Genomic DNA, 24,169 nt, shown 5'->3' on the forward strand with positions numbered 1-24,169 from the left:
CCTTTGCAAGAAGAGTAATGAGATTTTACCAATCCTATCTACACTTGCTTGATGGACTTGGAAAAACCTTATGGCATCTTCTGGAAGGCACTACAGGAGTACAGGACTCTATGTCAGTTTTGTGGAGTGGTCCTGTCAGCGTTTATTTTGGACTCTTCTAAGGTGGTGTCCTGCCTTCTACTATTTGGGATATTAGGTGACAATGATGTCATCCTATCACATCAGAATGTGACCTTCAGGAACAACTGAAAGATGTGTAGTTGAGTGTGTTGCAGTTGGTATGAGGATTGCTATCCTCACATTTGAGATCATGGTTCTCTCCCACAACAGACCAACTTTTTTCCTCTACTGGAAAGGGGTACCCAAAAGCCACAAGTGGGAACATTTAAGCAGCTCAATTTTGTGGTAGAGGTGACTGTGAAAACTGACCCATGATTGGGGCAGATGGAGTCACTTCATGGATATTGGAGCAGACACAGATGGTGAAGTGAGAGATAAGGCCACAAAGCAAGCTTTGCATTTTACTAGGAATTATAGTACAAGAGAGGAAACAAAAAATAAGAATGAACCATAGCCTACTTCTGCTAAGCTGATTCATTAATTATGGAGAAGTTAAAACTTCTGGAGGCTTTTTTTAAACAAGTAAAATAAACAAATGTACTGTCTATAGCAAAGATAAAAATGATACTTTACAACAAATTTCTGTTGGAAGATAAAACAGAGAGAAAAAAATACCCTAGATCTTTTGTTTTGAGTACTTGAAAAAATGTAGCAGGCCAGAGCAGGTTAATGGCAGATGTGCCAAGAATAAAACTGAATATAAATGTTAAAAACATATTAAAACATAATGAACTGGACAATTGTAAATTTGAATATAATGTGGTAATCCTCTACAGCCAAGGGCTGAGCAGAAGTTAATGTTAAGGCGATACTTTAATAAAAAGTACATTATTGAGAGTAGCTAGAAGTAGGTACTGCGCACTTTATTAAATTAAAAGTGATAGACCAGCACACAATTTTGTAAATAAATCTTTTATATGAAAGTAACAGTATGTTTTACTCATATACTCTTAAGTGAATTTGAAAGAAAAAAAAAAAACATTTGAGTTTCTAAAAATTTCTCAAATTTATGGTTTCTCTGAAATAAAGTCAATGCATTTTAATTCTTGTGAAAGTAATGAACTGCAAACAATTTACAAAATAATTAGGTTTAATCAATCATTTGAATAGAAGCACATTTAAAAAGACAATTTGCAATTAATTACAAATAGAGAACAAGAACAGAAAGAGAAAAAGGAAATAAGGAGTGACATCAGAAGCATGAACATGTGGTCTTATTTTAATTTATAGACTTTACACTATTAGATCCATTTAAGAAATAAGGAAAACAAAATTTGACTTGAAGGTGGGAAATTGTATATAAACATAAAAAGTTAAATGGGAAAAAGACAACAAAAATGACTTTATATGACACAATACACTGTTAAATGGGATGTAATGAGTAAAGTTTAAATTGTCATGTAGCCAATATATTTTTGGCCAGTTACTTAAAGTTTAACAAACTTTATCAGAAAAGACACAAATACCAAAACAAAGAAATAATTAAAAGGAAAAAGCTGGAAATCGATGCAACAGTAGTAGTCACTATATATTTGAAAGCAATATAAGACTAAAGGTTTGTTTTATGCCACTGCACCCACTACCGTTTGTCTCAAGTTTAAAATTTTAAGACTCCAAAAATGGATGACTTTTTGTAAAATGATTGAGTTGGAATGTGTTAATGCTTAATGAATGAATTTATAATCTACAGTAGTCTCGCTTATCAGACATAAACGAGCTGGCAGAACGTCAGATAAGCAAAAATGTTGGATAATGGGAGGTGTTAAGAAAAAGCCTATTAAACATCAAACTATGTTAGAATTTTACACATATTGAACCTAATACAGTGTACCAGTTCATGAACGTCTCTGAACACATACAAATCGGTTATTACCAAAAAGTTCGGCAAACTTTTGCTTCTGTTCACGACCACACACTCGGTATAGGAACAAGCCAGTTTCCCTTTCGGTTTGTGTGCGCCGATGATTTTCGCACGTGGTCAGTCTCTCCCTGTGCAGCATGAGAGAGAAAGAGAGACACACGCGCAAATCCACACGAGACACACACGCCCGCACGAGAGAGGGACACACACACGCGCGCGCGAGAGAGAGAGAGAGAGAGAGACACTTGTCAGAGAGGGCTGGCCACATAATCCACTGTAATCATGTTTTACAACAAAACATCATCAAAATTTAACTGAAAAAAATGAACTTAAAAAATAGACTATGCTCGCAGCTTGCAGTTCTTGTTGTCAATTGATGCTTTTTTTTTTGTGGTGGAACGTCGGATAATACAGAATGTTGGATAAGCAAAGGTCGGATAAGCGAGACCCTTCTGTATATGGAATCAGCTGCATACTACCAAGAAAACTATGGTCCAGCGTACGAAGGTCGTTGATCAAACTTTAGAGGTACATGAAAGATGACACTATATAAAAATAAAAACCTGTTTAACACTGAATTCAAATAAATACACAAAATATTAATGAAAGCTGATTTGCAACATTTTGCTAATGAAGCATATTCTGCTATTATCATCATCAGAAGTTAAATAGCTGCTTATGCAAGACATTTTAAAAACATTTTTGGTTAATTTTAAAGCACCTCTTAACTGTATGTTCATTACCATTAATTCAATATGTGTTCCAAGTAAAAGTTATGTGATTAATGATACTAGTAGCAACCTGTATGCTCTTTCATGACATCTATCATTACTATTAAAAATTAAGAGGAGATACATTACACTTAATGGACTGTATAAGATAACAAGCCTATGTCCACCACAGGCAGAAACATAACAAATCTCACTCAAAAATAACAGGTTTTACTCCTGTCACATCAACATCTGTTACTAGAAACACTTGGAAAATCTCATCATGTTTTTCTTATTTAAAATAACTCGCATAACAAAATTCTACAAACAAAGAAATGCACATTCTATTCAGCCAATAAGCCTAAATGGGAAGTTCAGCAGGGAAAAGGCAGCAGAGGGTGAAGACAGACAATGGTCTAATTCATTTTAATAACCCTGTTAAAACAATCAGTGCAGCTCAACTGACTTAATGGAATTAGCACAAATAGATTTAAGAGGTAACTGTTTACACCAATATCAAACAACAGCGTGTGGGCATATTTTGTACACAGTCCCTTAAAAATATAATGTTGTACATGCAAAGTGGTCAGAATGAATAATTTGGTGGATTCATTGCTGTGCACAGGCAAAAAGGGTACTTACAAAAGTAAAATGACTAATACAGTAGACACTTAACATTGGTAGCATTTAGGTTACTTGGATCAATATATATTCATGAAAATTCAAGTTTTTTTTTAACCTGTGTCAACATGCACACAGTATATGTTTTTTAAAAATTTACTATTTCTACTATACAGAACAAACTTGGCTTCTTGATAAATGCAAAGGCTGCAGTACAAAAAAAAGTTCAAGATCTAAATTGAGATGAACGTAATCTCGGGTTCATGCATGAAGTTGAGTTACAAGACTGCAGTGCATGCAAGGCTAAATGTGAAAGAATATTTTAATTTTTATCTAACTGCAAGTACAGTTAATCTGAAATTTAAGCTAAGAAAAGTGCATTAACACAATGTGTAAACAATGAGAAATTCAGCACCAAGGAAATTAATAATGCACTGTCAAACAGAAAGGCCAACCATGTTAGCCAGGCGAGAGAACACAGAATGGAGGACCAAGATGCTCCATCTTCTTGAACTTCAACCTTTGCTCACACCAGCCAGCCATTTCCAGACTCTAAAAACGTTCTTCAAGCTTTGGTTCAGTATTTGCTATTTTTACTGACTTATATTTATAATGTGTAGCCTGCAAGTACTGAAACACAGGAATATGAAATTCATTAATATGGTCTACTATATAATATATATTATACAGTGTACCTATTAAGCAACATTCAACAATACTGTGTGCAGCCTTTATTATCAAATTACAGGAAAACATTAACAAGGAAAGTGCAGAAAATAGATGTCCGATGCCAGAAATTAAGAAATATTAAGAAAGATTCAAGCTTCTAAATAATTTTCATATAAGAAAACAAATTAAGACAAAAAAGATACAATTATCATGCACACAAAGTTAGAGTCAGTGCTTACCACAAGGAAATGGGGTCATAGTTGGAAGCTGATGAAAAGTCAATTGTGCACAAATATTTAACCACACAGAAAAGTATAGACACATGCTTCAAGTACTAAACCCCAAAAACATACTTGGTAACTTTGCATTTGGTAACACAGCAACGAGAATTCCTATCATCTTCCAAAGTCTTCTTACACTGTTCATACTGCAAACAGGCCACTGAAAAATGCTCTTTAAAAACACTCAACTGCACCCAACATCCATAGTTAAGTAAGCTGGCAAATGCCATGATTGAAAAGAAGAAAATAACTAACCACCTACAGATGCACTCTCTCATTTTCAAGGACAAATTTAAGTAAATTTTAAGTAGATTTTATTAGGTGACTTTATCTTGGAAGTCTGACAATTATCAATATAATTATCATAAAAGTGAATATACTGTGAAAATTTCAGAAGTAACTGTAACCTTCTTAAAACACATACTGCCATAAGAAATGTACATTTTTAGATACTGGACTAGAAAACTATTGAATACAGCTAAAAAAATTAAATGATACATGAATAACTGATATTTAATTATGTTCATCAAACTTCAATTTCAAGTTGTTTGGAATGGGGATAAAAACCACCAAAATATGCAAGTAAACTGTTAATACTTTCAAATGTCTAACATACTTTAAACAACAGGCACATTAAGATGAAACCCTTTAGCAGCAGAGTTGCTAAATAAATGTTTGAATAATCTAGTCAAGTCATAAATAAACATATATCCCTCTCTAACTCACATTTTTCTGTTTACTACTAAATAAGAAGACACATTATAGTAACTAAATTTAGGCACAGTTTAAGTGTACAATGCCTCATAATCTATGCATCACCGTAAAACAGAAAGCAAAGTAACATCTCTCTTTCCCATTTAAATTCTTATCCACAGCACCAAAAACTGTGAGGCACATCCAATTTGATACTTTGCCATGATATGCAAGGAACGCAATACAGATCTAAGCAGAATACATAACATTATCAACATGTTTTCAAAACAACAAGCTCAAACAGTGTAAAATCCTAAACACGTTTAAGTGTGATGCTGGAACCTGCATTAAAGTAAAAACCCTAACATAAAACATTTTGGCTTGGAAAAATAAATCGGACATCTTCATGAAGATGAGGATCTGATATAAAATATATAACACACACCTTCCAAAATGAGATTGCACCTTTGCACGTTCAAATCATCAATAAGATTAACACATTGTCTAACTTTAGATTTAAATTTTATAAAGTGTGGGTTTCATGTTCACAGCTTAGTTTAAGAAAGGCCTATAATGAAATGAGGTATTGTAAACTTATTTTTGTGATATTTAAAAAACATGATTTTTTACACCCTTTAATAGAAACAAGATAACCAACTTTTACGTTCTTCAAAGCTTCCCTTTTAAGAACTTAGAAAAATGCAAACTCCTCATCATTAAAAAGCAGTCACTGGCTACATGCCATATGTGATGAGCATTCCTGTAGCTGACTAAGATGATTCCTTCTTTTCTGTTATAATTTTGTGCAACTCATCAGCATCTTCTGATGTCTTCACTCGGATTAACATAGGAACAGGGCTAGCTGGGGTCTTCTCATCCAGTGGGGGATTAGGAACACATACAATCATAACATTATTTTTCCCAGCTCTGGTACAAGGAATTGAAGAATGTAGCATTATATTCAGCAGGATGTTTCCTTAAAAAAGTGAATGGCATTATAATTAATAAGACAGAAATATTCATATATAAACAATTAATATCCAGAACTAAAATTAAAACAAAACACTATGGCAGATTAAAAAAAAAATCACATGTCACCATAAAATAAATTAAGCCCAGGGTGTTTTGGGGGAATTAGGAGGGAAAAACAAATTATGTACTGACAAGCTAATGAACAATGAAAAATAAAATAAACAGTTTAAAATTGGACTTTACAAACAGAATATTAGAAGAACCCCACACAACTTTTTTATCCAATTTTTTTTTTTTTAAATTAACTGAGATGGACACATTTATTAACCACTTTAGCATTAAGACCCAAGCATGAGCTGGACTGTAAAAACAGTGCTAAAAAGGTTAGTCCCAAGTGTGACTTGGGCAACGGTATAGACACGTCTTGCGTAAGACCCGAGGTTTACTCCGGCTGTAAAAGTGCCAACAGCGTTTGTGCAGAGTGTTACTCGTGCAATGGTTTTGACATGTCTTGCGTACACATTATGCCGAGCCTTACCTGAGCAATGATGTAGATGGACCTTCTGTTAAACTCATAATGGCATCTCGTAGGATATGCCCCACATCAGCAGTGATAACAAGGTGAATGTGTCTTCAGGCAGTGAAATTGAAATAATCAGTGAAACCGTAAGTAATTCTGGGGATCTGGAAATTGACACTCACACATATGCAGTGTACTGTTCACATTATTATTAACCATTATTATTTGTTTTATTACACTTTCTATACTTCTGACTTTGTACTTTTAGTGTTTTGCATGTTTTAAAGTAGAAAGGTGAGATTTAATAAAAATTTATTTTTCAAGCCAAGAAATGCAGTGCTTGTTAAATATTTTTTGAAGTTACAGACTTGCAGTATTGTTTGATGCAATCAAAACTACCATTAAGATATATTAGCCATCTGTTAGAAAACAGGGCAGCTCCATCTGAGCTGCAATATTTGCCAAGCTCTTACTAAATCTATTACAGATCAGTTGTCACGGAACGTATGTAAACTGATAATTCAAAATATCATCATATTAGTTTGTGTGCCATTTTACTTCGCAGAAACCTCTATTACAAAGTCCCTATCCAACAGCAATAGATTGTTGGGTAAATCAATAAATACACGTTTCTGGCTTCAATTATTATATATTGGTTATATTTCTCAAGACATTGCAATTATCTTGTGAAAATGGATAATATGCCATTTCCAAAGACATACGACATTTGTCTGTGACCCAAGTCACAGAAGGGGGATTTGCCTGGCAGCACATTTATTATTAGCTTTATTTATTATGCATCAGTTTACATAAAAACAATTCAAATTTCATAAGAAACTGGACATATTGGCTTTTTCAATGATACCTATTTACTTGCTTACTTTTGCCACTATCAGGTATTTTCATTTTATTTCTTTATTTGTGGGTGTGTCAGTTATGAGATGGGGTTTAATTCCATTCTGGCTAGAAAGTCATCATCTTTTGTTATGCCCAAATGAAAATGGGTGTCTGCTGTACAATGATGTCATACAAGATACATTACATAAAGATCTTTACATGTTCTAACAGTATGGGAAAGTTCTATTAATAAAGTATCTATCTATTGGAAGTGGGCATATATAGTATTGCCATATACAGGTGAACAGGTGCAACATAGACTAATCTGAACATTTTCAGTTGTAGATGGGGTTTGTTCATTTTTTTACAATCATCTTTCTGAATTGTTTTTACAATGAAGATTTCCATTTTTCTCTTGCTTGCTTCTTTACACACTCGTTGCCTAAGACATCTTATAGCAGATGAAATAATACAGCCTAATATTTTTACATAGTATCTACCATAAAAGCAGAATTCAGGCTAAATCATAGCACATGCATAACTTGATGACAGTGTAATCAATCAATGTTATACAGTCAAATACAAGAATATGCAATTAAATTTATTCTGCATGTTTTCATTGCTTTTAAATAAAAATGTAAAAGTCTCAATATTTGTTTTCTTTGGCTGTCTGAACATTTCTCATAATTTCAAATTAGTGTAACTCATAACAGATGTGGAAAGCTGAATTTATAATGAATAAGAGGATATACAAATCCTTGATGATAGGGTAAATTCTCTCATTTTTACCATAACAAATAGGTTAACAGCAGCCCCCACCCAAGACACGGAGGTGGGTCTTAGATTAGTAAGGGTTACAATTCAAGGGTTGAATTGTAAATGTATTTTTGTATTAGCAATAAAAATCTATTCCACCATAAGTTTTTTCAGCAATTAAATTGTATGTACAAAGGATAAATCTTCTTGAAAGAGTATATTTATAAATACGTTTGAATAACTGCTGATAGAGGTTTATTTAAACTTAAGTACACTAAAATACCATAGCCTAGGGGACTTATTTTCCAGCAAATGTCCTCTTTAATGAGACATTCATTTTTGAAAGCGTTGAAGGTTTTATGCAAATATCATGTATGGCTTGTGAGATCAAACATATTTATAAAATATCAGTAAAAGGAAAAAAGGCATGCTTTCAATCAAATTTAAAAAATCAAAGAGCCCATAACTGATAACTGTAAATGGACTATAGAAGTGAATAGGTTCAATATAGTTCAAACAATAACAAAACAATATATAAAGCTGAAAACTTAATGCAAAATAAAAGTAGATAAAATAATGTTGGCACTTAGAAAGAAATACAAACTTACATTTATTCTCAAACATATTGGTTTTACATTCAAGAAGAATGATAAGTCATCTTACCCAGATTTGTATCTGCTCGGACTAAAAGTTGGTTTTTTTTATCAGCAATTGCCTTTAGATGTAGTGTTCCAATGCCTTTTTCTTTAAATTCATTGTCTTTCTTATAGAACAACTTACACCTGCAAAAGTAGTTAATTAAAAACCAACACCAAAAGTAATTAGAAAAATAAAAAAGTGTAAGTAAAATGTCAAATATAAAATGTGAAACAACTTATTTCAGTTCTAGCAATTGGGACCTAATTAGTATAGGGGAAATTGAAGATGCAATCACTGAATAAACGTTTTCTTTTGTATTTCGATATAAATCCAAAATAAGTGACAGCTTCAATCCCCCAGCCCATGAAATCATTCAGCTACTAAAATTTAGGAGTGTTAGAGACGTTTCACATAAACATATTGCAAAGCATTTTGAAGTACAGATCTGCGAGGGACTGATTTTTTTTTTTATATATATAAAACACGCTCCTGCATATACTTGGCCTTACTTGTCCCACTCTAGCCCACAACTAGAGGTTTTGTGCCACTCCTGCTTGCAGAAACACATTAAGACCATTAAGGAAAAAAGTCATGTATTCTTGATAAGTTTGTTTAACAAAATCATTTACAAGGAGGAGGCTGAAGCTTTCCCCTCTTTGGCACTGCTGGTCCATTTTTGCGATGATTCTGCTTCTTCAGTAATAAAGATCTTCTGATGGGACTTAAATCATTTCTGAGCACACGTCTACACATTTTATTCACAGAATGGAACAAAAATGAGCTGTGTAAGCAACGCATCTTGTTAAAGATTTGTAAGTAGACAACTGCTTAACACTAGAATCCCTGAAGCTTATTAATTCCTTTGCACCTCTTCATCAGTGTCCTTTGTTTTGCAAATGTATTAATCAGCACAAGCAGCCTGCTATCCCATCCCCCACGGACGCTGATGATGTTCTCCCAGTTCAAGTCTGTTTATCTCAGTGTCAGGTGCCTGGAATTGTATAGGGTAAATAATATACCATTATTTGGAATACATACATTTCATGTGTGTTCCATGTCTACAATGATCTGGAGGATGACAGGAAATGCGAGGCAAGAAATGTTGAACACACAACTGAAACTGAAGAATTTTTTTTCATGTTATATTAATGAGAAAATCCTAAGCAAAGCAAGTGTATGTTTTTGTTATATATTAGTAATAAAAGTTCACTAATCAAAATGGAAAATGCAGGGAAAGTCTGGGATCGAACCTGCAACCTCTTGATTTAGAAGTAGATGTTCTTTCCTCTAACCCACCATGAAACTGATAAACGGGCTTCAGTTTTTACATATTGACAGCAACATGTACATTGAATAATTTCTTTTTCTTTGATTATATTCTTGAATAAAGTAGTATTTGTTTTGCTATACCTTTTGTGAAAGTATTTATTTGATATTTGAACTTCAGTCTCCACCCATACATTTCACATTAACATTTTATCAATTATTACTATAACATGAAAAGTTTCTTTTTTTGTTACAGTATGTGTTCAACATTTCCTGCCTCATATTTTCTGTCAACCTACATTTATCCAGATTATGGTAGAAATGGAATACACATAAAATGTTTGTATTCCAACTAACGTTATATTATTTACTCTATACAACTCAAGGCACCTCACACCCAGATAAACAGACTTGAGCTCCAAGAATTTTGCGTCTGACTTCAGCTGTGTTGATGGGGGATGGGATAGCAGGCTGCTTGCTGCCTGTGCCAATTAACACATTTGCAAAACAAGACATTAATGAAGACGTGCAAAGGAATTTAAGGTGGCCCGGCATTATGAATTTTTTCATAGGCTTCAGGCATTCTAGTGTTAATATTCCATATTGAAATAAAAATGCGGAATGGACATGGAAGGTAGGTGCTGTCTACACACAGTTCGTGCATACAAGTTTTGCTTAAAACATACTTTTCTACTCGCCCTATTACCGTTAACCCTCTCTTGGAGCACTGGAGACATGTATAAGTTTTTTTTCTCCCCACAGTAGTTTTCACTTTTCAATACAAGCACATTATAACCTAGTGGAAGCACTGGGAACTGGCATTTCCTCATCTTCTCACTAGCACCGGGAGGAAAGAACAGGGCACTGCGGCGGAGTGGTGGCTCTGCAAGGATCTGCGCTGGTATCCCGAAGGTTGCCGGTTCGAATCCCTGTCACTTCCAAAAGTGATCCTACTCTGCTGGGCACTTGAGCAAGGCCCTTAACCAGCAATTGTTCCAGGGATGCTGTACAGTGGGTGACCCTGCGCTCTGACCCCAAGGGGTATGCGAATACTAAAAAATTACTAATACAAGAAGTTGTATAAGACGAAATAAAGAACAAAAAAAAAAAAAAATTACTAACAGCTATCCAATGATGTTCACTGCAATTTCTGAATAGGTGCAATTGCATTAAAGCTAGTTTATTACAAATTATAAATCTCTTTCTTGAGGGATCTTCTTAAATAAAGATACATATAAGATATATAAGATGTATATAAATAGAAGCTTTGGGCTGATCAATTTGTTGACAAGTTCTTTCAGACATCGTAATATCCAATCCGAAATCAGTCATCACATCTTTGAATGGTTTCAGAAAAGAGACCACAGTTGTGAGTTATCTTTTTGTTGATGATTCCAATCATCAAGACTGAATTCAGCATATTGAAACTAAAGTCCCATCTTGTCTCCACAGACTGTTTGAGTGTCCTCAATAAGCTTGCCTTGTTAACTCAGTATGTTTAAAAAGCCTAACATTTCTAACATTATCCAGAAGCTGTGCAACTTTGGGTGCTTTCTTTGTCACTGCTGATATAAAAGCACTTGAGAGAATTATGTTAAAAATATGTCCACAGCAGTTTAATCTGGTGTGGCCACACAAGACAGTGATCGTGTTTGCTCCTCAGACATTAACAATCAATTCTGAAAACTCTTATGTTTTTCAAACAGTAAAGTGTGAATGTTTTCACGCATTTAAATCATGCTTGTGGAAAATGGGGTCTCAATAAGCACCCTTGACACAAGATTGTAGTTCTCATTAATATAATGAACGGTAGCAGATATGAAAGAGGTTTTCTCAATGTTTTTGGTCTAACTTATACAGTGATACCTTTAGATACGAGTTTAATTCATTCCGTGACCAAGCTCATAAGTCAAAATGCTCGTATCTCAAATCAATTTTCCCCATTGAAATGAACTGAAATGAGATTAATTCGTGCCAGAACTTAAAAAAAAATTTTTTTAAAAACCACCAATTTTTTCTTAAATGTTTTCAACATAAGAATTAATTTAAAATGAACAAATATTGTATACAAAAACAAAATAAAACCTAATACATAAAAGAAAATCTAAAGAAATAAACTGATATCGGCGAAGCAGATTAGCGTATTGTAATTTTTTTTCTTTCACTTCAATTTTGCTTAACTTAATTTTCTTCTTCACTAATTTTTTTCTTTTTTGCCACGCTTTGGTCACTTTCATTTGCAGGGCGTGTCAATAAAAACCTGTCCATGGAGCTTTGTTTAGTCCTCCCCTCCAGAATGTTTCTGAAATGAGTTAGGCAAGTGTCCATGAAATAGCACCGCTGCATGATGGGTTTCTTGTCAATAAAGTCGAGCGTTAGGCAAGTGTCATGAAATAGCTCCGCTGCATGATGATTTTCTTTTCAATAAAATCAAGTGTTAGGCAAGTGTCATTAAATAGATGGCTCGTATTTAGAATCTTGGCTCGTAACTCAAGATAAAAAAATCGACATAGTGACGGCTCGAATCTCAAAAAACTTGTATGTTGGGGCACTTGTATCTAGAGGTACCACTGTGTGTGTCCATATATATATATATATATATATATATATATATATATATAAAATCTGAATTTCCTAGACTCTACATCCCGCCCACATTACTGAAAATCAGTCCCGAATAACAAGCAATAGCATTGGGTCCTCCAGAGTGCAGACCTGCATTTTGAACTATACCCCTAACCTGAGAGATTTTCACTCAGTTTAATGCTATTTCAAACTGATAAGATACCTAAGTTGATAATTATATTTGTCTACATGCAGCCTGTTCACCATACATTTCTAGTTTCATTTGGCATAAAATTTAAATATCTAATTTTTCAGAGCAATTTAAACCTCAGTATACAATTTAATGTTAAAGAAATGTAATAATTTGATTAGTAAATATTATTTTTTCTTTTATTTTATTTTAATGTTTAGTATAATACTTTTAAACAGTAAACTGGACTAGTGTTTTACTTCATTATTTAGATTAGACAGCTGCAATACAAATCTTCCTACTGTAGCATCAGTAGAATACCTGACACGGAAAAACATTGCAACTGTAAAGTTGCACAATAATTATTTTTCTCAAATAGACTGCACTCAAAGTAGTCTATCATCACATAATACAGACTAACTAAATTTTGTTATACATGCTTAACATTAAAAAAAAATATAAGGTGATATTAGCATACTTTTGAGAGTAGAACGCATCTTCCTCTTTTACTTCGTTAAAAACATGTTTTTCTGCTTCTTCTGCTTTTTCATCATCTTCAGACTTTTCTCCTGTTAAAATTAAATTAATAATGATTAATAAATCAGACTGCAAAATTGTTATTAGTTCATTAGTTACTAGCTTGTAGATTTTCTGTCAGATGAATTATGGTAGTATTAATGATCAGAGGTGTTACAAAATTTAATACAGTAAGGAATTTCAATGAAAAGATCAATGAAAATTTGTGGCATTATTAGTAAAAGTACTTTAAGGAATTCTTCTTGGAGGCAAAGGTCAACTGGGTTGGTGTCTTGACAAAAACATTCTGACAGCAAAGCATGAAGGACAGAAAACGAGTCTTGCTGTTAATTCAGGCAGGTAAATGTGAGCCCTGGACACACTGGAAGCTGTTGTAGGAAATAGGATGATGGCAAAATTAGATGCCATCATGTCAAATCCCCTTTAGAAGATACTCTCTTGGAGCACTTTTAGCCAAAGGATCATTCTACCACTGTATACTAAGAATCACGTCAGAGGATCTTTCCTGTCCCCTGCTATCAGGTAATTCAATTAAATTCCTACACAATATACCTTCATTTATTTATTTATCTCTCTATTGATTGGCTGTATTATTTATCCTGTGTGCATGTATCCTTGTTGTTTATGTTCCTGCAACTGTATGCATCTGAATTTGTGTTTGGGATTAATAAAGTTTATCTAATCTAATTTATCCCCATTCAGGTGTTTGATGTGAACATTAACTGAAGCTGCTGACCTGTATCTGGATGATTTTATACACTGCACAACTTCCACATCATTGGCTGCTTGGATAATTGCATGCATAAACAGAAGTACAGGATTTCCAAATAATTTCCCAGTCAGTGTATTGCGTCCTTGTTCACGATTATCTTTTTCTGCAAATCATTATTCATTTAAAGGGATACTGATTAAACCAATTAGATCATGTTAAGCACTACTAAATTTGGCATTGTATGACAGTTTGTGGGTGGTATGGATCATAGCTTGTGTGTATTTTACTGTCAGAATTGGCTTCACCCAATAAACATATACAACATTCTAATCTAATCATACAACATCCTAATTCTTCAGAATTGGGTGATGCAGTACACTTGGTGGTAATTTACGCGACTTTCACTAATAGCGACAGAAACTAAAAGTCAATGGAATTATACTAACAATTACAAATCAGCAATTTTTTATTTTATTTTATGCTTACACCATCATAAATATGATTGAACAATAATAATAGCAGACAGACTCAATTGGGAAGGAAAAAAAAAAAAAGTACTGACCACCTCTACCACCACACTTTAAATCCTTATATGTATACAGGAGATCAACTAAACCTGAGGGGATATCTTTCAGGAAAATGGATCTAAGCATCACTCTAGATTGCAAATAAACAAACCTTTCACTTGGCATTACAATGCTTCCAATGCAGTACAAATAATATGGAACTCAAGTGTTTGGACCATGCAAACATAAGAGAAGCTTGTCCATGTTATATTTAATGTACAATGGAAAGGAAAAGGGGTGGTTTGGGTGATGGGGAAAGGGCCAAAAATGTGGCTGAACTCGCTGTACCTAGAAAACATTCATAGAGCATTGGCTATGTTTGATAGCTAGTTACTGGAGGACAGAATCTTACATTCTCAGGCAACAAGATCATTAGATTACCTCTAATTAGAAGTTGTGTAATGAGTCACCAAGATTAGAATAGAGGTTTGTAGTCACTGCCCTGTCCACAACATAATACTTCACACAAAAGTGTGGAGGGGGAAAAAAAATGTAAGAATGGATATTTTTGAAAAGTCAAGGTTGACGGGGGCAACTTCACCTGCCTAGGCAACTAGCAGGCAATCTTAGGTCAGGGTTATACTTAACGAGACGCATGCTGCAGCGGACGCTCCTGCTACACAAGCATTGTACTGTTCATACTTGCGCACGTAATTTACGTAAATCTGGAGGAATCCACCAGGTGGCAGTGCGAGATGATATCACGGTGAGAACAGGTTCGGCTTCGCTGTGTTGTGAATTGCCTGGAACACCCATTAAATTCCGATAACATCTTACTGCAATATCTCTGAAAATGAGGTTTAATGATTAAATCAATCAGTCCAGTGATTTGTCCATTTCAGCTAGCATTGGGCACGAGGCAGAAACAATCCCTGTTTCATACACACTGGTGTCATTTTAGTGTAACAAAATCTGCATATCTTTGGAAGGAAACCGGAGCACACTGAGGAAACCCAGCAGGAAAATATGTACACTCCAGGCAGGGAATATCAGTGATGCGACTTCCTGCAAGACATCAGCGCTAAGGCTCCTCCATTATGTCACCACCATGTGTGTAATTATTAACAGTATTCATTATTTAAACAAAATTACCGATATATCTGTAAAATGTAACATACATACTTTAATGCATTTCGTCATGAAAGTGATATCAAGTATAAATCTAAGATTCTAAATGTGCAGAGAGTTGGAATATCATACATTTAATGTACTCAGTGTGGACACTTTGATGTTTATGAATGTTTATAGCTGTTTGCTGCTGTTGTCAGGTCATGAGGAAGCCACAGAAAAAAAAAAAAAGATGGCACAGAAGATGGTATGTGAAACTTAAAATGTATCGTGTCATTACGATCGGGAGTATTTGACGCTTGAATATAAAAGCACCACGAATGCATCTGTATGTCGGCATTTTGCTTCACCACTTCGAACCATTCATCAAACATCGAAGCGTGCGCGGACACCGATCTCGTAGGATCCACAAAGCGGTTTTCTGTCACATGTAGATAGTAACCAGAGACTGACGTCACATTTCAACTTTTAGCACACTGAGCCCCCCGACTTTTTGCTGGTACTGCAACTCCCACACGTGTCACATTAATTTGAGGATCTGCCCAGAGGATACTTGGCATCCATGATGCGGGCGCGTACGCATTCGGAGCGTGAAGTATAAATGAGCCCTCATAAGTATACATCAGTACTGCAAGCTATGTATTCTGTTTGTCTTGCTTTGATTTTTCAGCAGGTTACACATTCCGCTATATTGTAATGGCAACACAGGTCAAGAAAATATCAAGAACTGCTACTGGAAGGGACAAGCCTCATAGATTAAACAAATATTTAAAACTAGCAAAATACCCACGCTTCGCAGCGGCGAAGTACTGCCGTGAAATTTTTATTAAGAAGAAAATTAAACCTTTCTAAACTGAGGGAAAATATACCAATAATTATTTGTTAAGGATCTCTTTGTATACCACATTGCGAGTTTGGCCCTTACTCTTCAGAATGCAACGTACAGTTGGCCATGTGAACAGTAATCTTGTTTCAAATCTCACAGCTTGTATTACTGCTGTCATAATCGGTTTGAGTTTCATGGTTTGTTTCAATTACGACAGTATTTGCAAGACTTGTGTGTTGAAGTGACATTCAGCATCTGTCAAGCGTTGTAAGCATACAACCGGTTTCATCGATAACTTCACATCCAGCTTTTGAGAGTTTAAACTTTCATAAACATCAAAGTGTCCACTACTGAAATCGTCACCTGTGAATCTAAGATGTTTATTTAAGAGGCATTGGCGGTTGTCGAAAGGTGTAAAATATTTGGCCATTTCGGTACACTAGAAAGCGACAACCGAACAATTCAGCGGCAGCCATCAACTCACATGCAGAACCATAGGTGAAGGGCTTAAGCATTTCACTCTTCTAGTGCTCCAGTGTAGTATAATCATCTCCTGTACCATCATCAGTCCACACCTTGAACCTGTCCCAGTCATTTAATACATAAGACACAATGTTCCTCGAGATATCAAGAGTGAGCCTGATATGGCCATGCAATATGTAACAAAGAGAATGGAAAAGGTAGGTGCCATCTCCGGGCATGGAAACCACTTGGTAAGTGACAGTTCTTTGATCGATGGTGATCACCTCGATAGACATGTTAATGGGGGTACGGTTGGAATGATAAAGGAAATGGGTACCTGAACAATGTAAAGTAAGTCTAAAATACCTACACAATAACTATAATCATAATAAACGAACAATAAAACAGCAGAGAAACCGTGGATTAAATAAAAAGGCTGTAGTTACCAGCAGGGAGAAGTGAATCCCGTGGCGAAGCAAGGAATGTAGAGACCGGAGCGACGGACAGCCTTATATAGGCAGGCAGCCAACAACGTGTTGAGGCCAACGCCGCTTCACACGGTGACCAAGCTGCAGGCTATGGACATATATATGTACGCAAGTAGGATTCAGTTAGCGCTGGGAACCTACGTACCAATTTTCTTGAAGATGGGCCCATAAGTAACAAAGACCGTTGAAAAGTTCAATATGGCGGCCGACAGTGACATCATACCACCGAAATAAGTACGTACATCGGTTTCGGTTAACGCAGAGAAGCCACCTACCAAATTTCATGAAGATGGGGCCATAAATAAGAAAGTTCAACATGGCGGACGTTGTCGACCGTTATGTGTAGAATTTCGAAATGAAACCGGCTTAACTTTTGTAAGTAAGCTGTAAGGAATAAGCCTGCCAAATCTCTGCCTTCTACCTACACAGGAAGTTGGAGAATTAGTGATGAGTGAGTGAGTCAGTGAGGGCTTTGCCTTTTATTAGTATAGATGATGATAATTGATTCGGACAGCATCCAGCCAGTTACCAAAACACATTCTTTTCATAAGTTTAAAAGAACACCTATGGTACAAATTAACTAGAAAAAACTCAAAAATGTTGTGACCATAAATAACCAAGATGGTGGGGAGGGTACAAGTAGAGTATTTGTTTTGTCCTTATATACTGGATGTGATTAAAATTAAAGCAAAAGTTACGTGTAACTGTTTCACAGATATCCATTTATAAGGCTACATTTGTCTAAATGAGAGAAAATGTATTAAATTCTATTAGGGTGTTAGTGAAGTGACTTTAATGGCATAAAAAAAAAAAAGTAAAATGTCACATATCCCACTGTTACTCTCATTACCTTCACAATCGAATTCACAAAATCAGACAGAAAAAAAATGCATGGGTCCATGGCCAATTATTGGGTTATTGGTATCAGAGTTGTTAAAAATGTACTGACTCTAAATGTAAATTATAATATAATGTGTTATAATTTCTAATTCCACTTATTCTAATTCAAATAAGTATATTTTTCTTTTAAACTTTCAAAACTATCAAAAGTTTGGGGTCACCCAGAAATTCACAGCTTTTTTGTCTGGATACCCATCTTCCTATAGTGCATCCGGAAAGTATTCACAGCACATCACCTTTTCCACATTTTGTTATGTTACAGCCTTATTTCAAAATGGATTAAATAATTTTTTTCCTCAGAATTCTATACACAACACCCCATAATGACAACATGAAAAAAGTTCGAGATTTTTGCAAATTTATTAAAAATAAAAAAATTGAGAAAGCACGTGTACATACGAGGTGTGGCAGAAAAGTAATGAGACTGGCAACACTGCGCTGTTGTCCTTGATAGAGCACGTGTATCAGTACCCTCCCATAGCTCATTGCGAGTTTCAACTCCTTCCGTTAACTACATCATTTTTGTGACTGCTATTAGCGAAGTTGTGTTTTTGGTTGTGCGTCGCGCAAAATGGAACAGCGGAATTTGGAGCAACGTTGTGCCATTAAACGGCAAGTGTGACGTTTGAAAAGTTAAAACAGGCCTATGGGGAACATTCTTTATCCCGAGCTCAAGTTTTTCGCTGGCACAAATCATTTTTGGAAGGCAGAAAACACGTTGAAGATGAACACCGTTCAGGGAGGACTTCAACTTCGAAAACCAACGAAAACATCGAACATGTGAACACTCTTGTGAGATCAGACCGTCGTTTAACATTAAGAATGTTGAGTGAACAATTAAATTTGAACAGAATTACCGTTCATCAAATTTTGACTGAACATTTGCATATGCGAAAGGTCTGTGCCAAAATGGTGCAGAAAAACTGCCCTCTCCATAACAGAATTTTTGACCTCAAAAGGCATTCCTGTGGTTCCCCAGCCCCCTTATTCACCTGACTTCAGTCCGTGTGACTTTTTCCTAAACTGAAAAATGTCCTCAAAGGACGTCATTTCGGGACTTTAGAAAACATCCAAAAGAGTGTAACGGACATGCTGAAGACCATACCGGTTGAAGACTTCCAGCGCTGCTACCAACAGTGGGAACAACGTCTCCATCGGTGTGTAGCTGCCCAAGGGAACTACTTTGAAGGGGATAACATTGATGTTTGAAAAAAATAAAAACTTTGGTAAATAAAAAATCAGTCTCATTACTTTTCTGCCACACCTCGTAAGTATTCACAGCCTTTGCTATGAAGCTCAAAATTGAGCTCAGGTGCATCCTGTTTCCCCTGATCATCCTTGAGATGTTTCTGCAGCTTAATTGGAGTCCATCTGTGGTAAAGGTCCCAAAGTTGACAGTTCATGTCAGAGCACAAATCAAGCATGAAGTCAAAAGAATTGTCTGTAGACCTCCAAGACAGGATTGTCTCAAGGCACAAATCTGGGGAAGGTTACAGAAAAATTTCTGCTGCTTTGCAGGTCCCAATGAGCACAGTGGCCTCCATCATCCGTAAGTGGTTCGAAACTACCAGGACTCTTCCTAGAGATGGCCGGCCATCTAAACTGAGCGATCGGGGGAGAAGGGCCTTAGTCAGGGAGGTGACCAAGAACCCGATGGTCACTATGTCAGAACTCCAGAGTTCCTCTGTGGAGAGAGGAGAACCTTCCAGAAGGACAACCATCTCTGCAGCAATCCACCAATCAGGCCTGTATGGTACATTGGCCAGATGGAAGCCACACGTTAGTAAGAGGCACATGGCAGCCCTCTTGGATTTTGCCAAAAGGCACCTGAAGGACTCTCAGACCATGAGAAATAAAATTCTCTGGTCTGATGAGACAGAGATTTGAACTCTCTGGTGTGAATGCCAGGCGTCACATTTGGAGGAAACTAGGCACCGCTCATCACCAGGCCAATACCATCCCTACAGTGAAGCATGGTTGTGGCAGCATCATGCTGTGGGGATGTTTTTCAGTGGCAGGAACTGGAAGACTAGTCAGGATAAAGGGAAAGAAGACTGCAGCAATGTACAGACATATCCTGGAAGAAAACCTGCTCCAGAGCGCTCTTGACCTCAGACTGGGGCGACGGTTCATCTTTCAGCAGGACAACAACCCTAAGCACACAGCCAAGATATCAAAGGAGTGGCTTCAGGACAACTCTGTGAATGTCCTTGAGTGGCCCAGCCAGAGCCCAGACTTGAATCCGACTGAACATCTCTAGAGAGATCTTAAAATGGCTGTGCACCGACGCTTCACATCCAACCTGATGGAGCTTGAGAGCTGCTGCAAAGAGGAATGGGCGAAACTGGCCAAGGATAAATGTGCCAAGCTTGTGGCATCATATTCAAAAAGACTTGAGGCTGTAATTGCTGCCAAAGGTGCATCGACAACCTATTGAGCAAAGGCTGTGAATACTTCTGTACATGTGATTTCTCAGTTTTTTCATTCTTAATAAATTTGCAAAAACCTCAAGTAAACTTTTTTCACGTTGTCATTATGGAGTGTTGTGTGTAGAATTCTGAGGAAAAGCATGAATTTAATCCATTTTGGAATAAGGCTGTAACATAACAAAATGTGGAAAAAGTGATGTGCTGTGAATACTTTCCGGATGCACTGTATCTCTATCCTGATTAGATCCAGTTTTCCCTCTTCTGTCAAGACAGTAAGAGACACCTTTGCATGAAATTTTCAGTCACTTGGCAATGTGTCACATGCAATAACCTTCCTTCTGCAAAAAGCCAATACACTGACATGTTTGTTGAGAAAGCTGTTTCATTCTGGCCATTTTTGAGCCCAGAACTAAACTTTAGGAATGCCAGTACCTTCTAACTTAAGTGAGATAAGCTGCATAACAACAACTCTAGGGGAAATAGGAAATTAAGACCGAAGCTGTCTCACTTCCAGTTAAGGCCATAAAATGACATCAAAAATTTTGTGAATTTCCCCTTGGGATTAATAAAGTATCTATCTATCTATCTATCTATCTATAAAACTCAGAATCAATGTCTCCATGATGGGCCAGTTAATTTCGTGAGCTGGAATGTTAAAGGCCTGAATAACAGCACGCCCCCGGTCCCGGACAAACAGCGTTCAAAAGCGTTACAGTAATGTGTGCATGCCCATCTGCCATGCATCTCGACACCCTATACATCAAATGAAACTTCAAAGTCTCGTCTTTCCGATGATATAAACCATTTTGACACACAACAACCACAGCACTGACACTAAAGCCTTTTTTACAGAGAAGTACATACTTTTAAGAGTTGACTGTGCCTACCTTTGAAGACCCCCAACAAGTCAAACATCAATATTTCCGAGCAGTATTGATCCCATTGTGTCCGTAAGGCTCCAGCGAATATAATCCAGTAAAACGATTTAGGTCCAAAACACACGATATATTCTCAAAGGGACAAAAACTCCAGAAAATGCTTCATAACTTGAGACCACCTAAGTAATTTTTTTTCACTTATATTGCTCATATTAGACGTAATTTGTTTCTGTCGGCGATAACCATGCTACCGCATGAAACACGGAAGTGTTAGCTTTCGAAAGACACCTAAGTTGGCCAATTACGATGGGTCTGGGGTTGACTGGCACCTCGTATAGCCAACCAGTGTCACAGAAAGCTTTAGATGATGACGTCTGCTTCAAACTCTGGTAGAATCTACCAGTTTGATTGGACACTGTGACTGACACTCAAAACTTACAGCCAATGAGCAGCCGAGCATTTTGATATGTAACTTGCCATACTAACTTGTAAAAAACAATCGAGCTCGTGAAGGTGGCATTTGTGCCAGTCTGCAGAGTTGGTGCGTGGTTGTTTATTGTGATTTCGCCAAGTTTTTCGCATTTTAAATATGAATAAAAGTAGAAGTTTAAACGTAAATAAACGCTGATTAAATAATAGATGCATGTATGCGTTGCGAAAGTATTCAACCGCACAGGGGACATGTAATGGCAGAGAGCGACGTGCCACGCCTTGTGCTTTCTGCTTGCTAGTGATTGCTGCCATCAAGTGGCACATGGAAAACGCTGAGCTGTGTTGTAACAGTTTGTAAAAGAAATATATATAGTTTGTGTGCATTTTATAAAAAAAAAGTAAAAATAAAAATATAAATATATTTTTGGCCCATAACTTGTATTGACTATTTTTACATAGAAATGTGTATTTTTTATTGTTTTTATTATTTTTATAACTAATAGAGTGACACTGTGTGTAGATATAGATTCCTTTAGGTGTAAGCTTTCAGTAGAGCCCTCATTGATATATGTGGGTTGAAGCATTCAAAAGTTATTACACTTTTCCATATGTTCCAAAATGTGGATAATGGTCCCTCTAAAAGCCCCTGGGCATGCCCACATAAAACTGGTGTAAAAATGTCATTTTACAGGTATTCTTTTCAAATTTGAAATGTGAGTAGTCAACAAGTTATTCTGTTGGTACATTGTGTGTTTCTGTCCTCACCTACCTACTGCAGCTTTATTTTCCTTTATTTTCATAAAAAACAGAGAACAAAAAAATTCGTTTTTTTTGTGAGTTCTAATGTGCATAACTTTTGATCAGTCACACCTACAGTTATTCTGACTACTAAGGGTGAAACTAGAGAATGTTACCTTTACAAAGAGACCAAACATGTGTTTATACTCCAGATAGTTCAATAACAGCAATGATTCTAATTTGGAGAGGTCGAATTACAAGCGATTTAGCAAAAATGACCCCGAATGTTAAGGGGTTAAAGAGAATTAAAGAGAAAGAAAGTACTCTCTGACCTAACAGGTCTAACCGCTAAAAAAGCATTTTTAAAGGAGACCCACTTACTAAGCAAGGATCAGTTCCGGCTGCAAAAAGACTGGACTGGCCAAATGTTCCATTCTAGTTTTACAAAAAAAAACTAGAGGTGTGGGAATTCTCATACATAGATGTAGTATTGGATCTTGAAGGGAGATATGTAATGGTCATGGGAGACTTATCTAACTGTAAAATGATCTTGATAAATGTTTATGCATAAGGAATTTACACAAAATTTATTTGCGTCCATTCCCAATCTGAACACTCAAAGTTATAATGGCTGGGGACTTTAATGGTGTTCTAAATCCACTTTAAGATAGGACTTCTTCCACAGGGGGAACGGCATCTAACATCGCAAAGATAATTACAAAGTTTATAACTGATCAGAACTTATCAGACCCTTGGAGGTTTTTAAACCCAACTTCAAGAACATATTCTTTCTACTCACCAGTACATCATTGCTACTCAAGGATTGATTACTTTTTTTATAGACAAAAACTTCTTGTCTATGATTAAATCTTGCAGATAAGATGCTATTGTTATTTCTGGTCTTGGAGCTAAAATTACTAAGCCCCATACACTCACCCCACAGATGGCGCCTCAACCCGCTTCTATTAGCTGACGAGAATTGTACTGAATTTATATCCAAACAAATCAAATTCTTTCTATAGACAAATACATCCCCCGAGATCTCTGCAGGAATACTCTGGGAAACTCTCAAGGCCTTCTTAAGAGGACAGATTATCTCATATCTTTCCCACAGAAATAAATCCGAAGCCAAGAAAGTAGCAGAAATAAAAAGCAAAATGACTAAAATAGATGGAGAACACGCCAGACTACCAAGCAAGACTCTACATAGGAGAAGGCATTCTCTACATTCAGAATTAAACCTCTTGACAACTGAAGAAACTGAACAACTAATCTATAAATCCAGACATCATTACTATGAACATGGAGAGAAAGCTAATAAGCTTTTAGTTCAACAAATTCACAAGCAAGAAGTGCGCAACGCAATCTCGGTAATCACCAACGCGAACGGAGATAAAATTGTCGAACACAAAAATATAATGCGCACTTTCAGA

At 36.1% G+C, this 24,169-nt stretch overlaps 1 protein-coding gene across 3 annotated transcripts in view; it reads right to left on the minus strand.

Moving 5' to 3' along the window:
• Positions 1-2,361: 2,361 nt before the first annotated feature.
• nup50 (nucleoporin 50) overlaps positions 2,362-24,169 on the minus strand; it is a 73,378-nt gene continuing 51,570 nt past the window's right edge. For all 3 annotated transcript variants that reach the window (XM_039770008.1, XM_039770005.1, XM_039770007.1), the window contains 3 exons: positions 13,179-13,269; positions 8,704-8,822; positions 2,362-5,931 (listed from right to left, as the gene is read on the minus strand). In XM_039770008.1, the coding sequence (XP_039625942.1) occupies positions 5,726-5,931; positions 8,704-8,822; positions 13,179-13,269 (416 nt within the window). In that variant the 3' untranslated portion in view covers positions 2,362-5,725. The remainder of the gene's footprint in view (positions 5,932-8,703; positions 8,823-13,178; positions 13,270-24,169) is intronic.

The sequence above is a fragment of the Polypterus senegalus genome, chromosome 11, assembly GCF_016835505.1.
Source record: "Polypterus senegalus isolate Bchr_013 chromosome 11, ASM1683550v1, whole genome shotgun sequence".
Taxonomy (NCBI): domain Eukaryota; kingdom Metazoa; phylum Chordata; class Cladistia; order Polypteriformes; family Polypteridae; genus Polypterus; species Polypterus senegalus.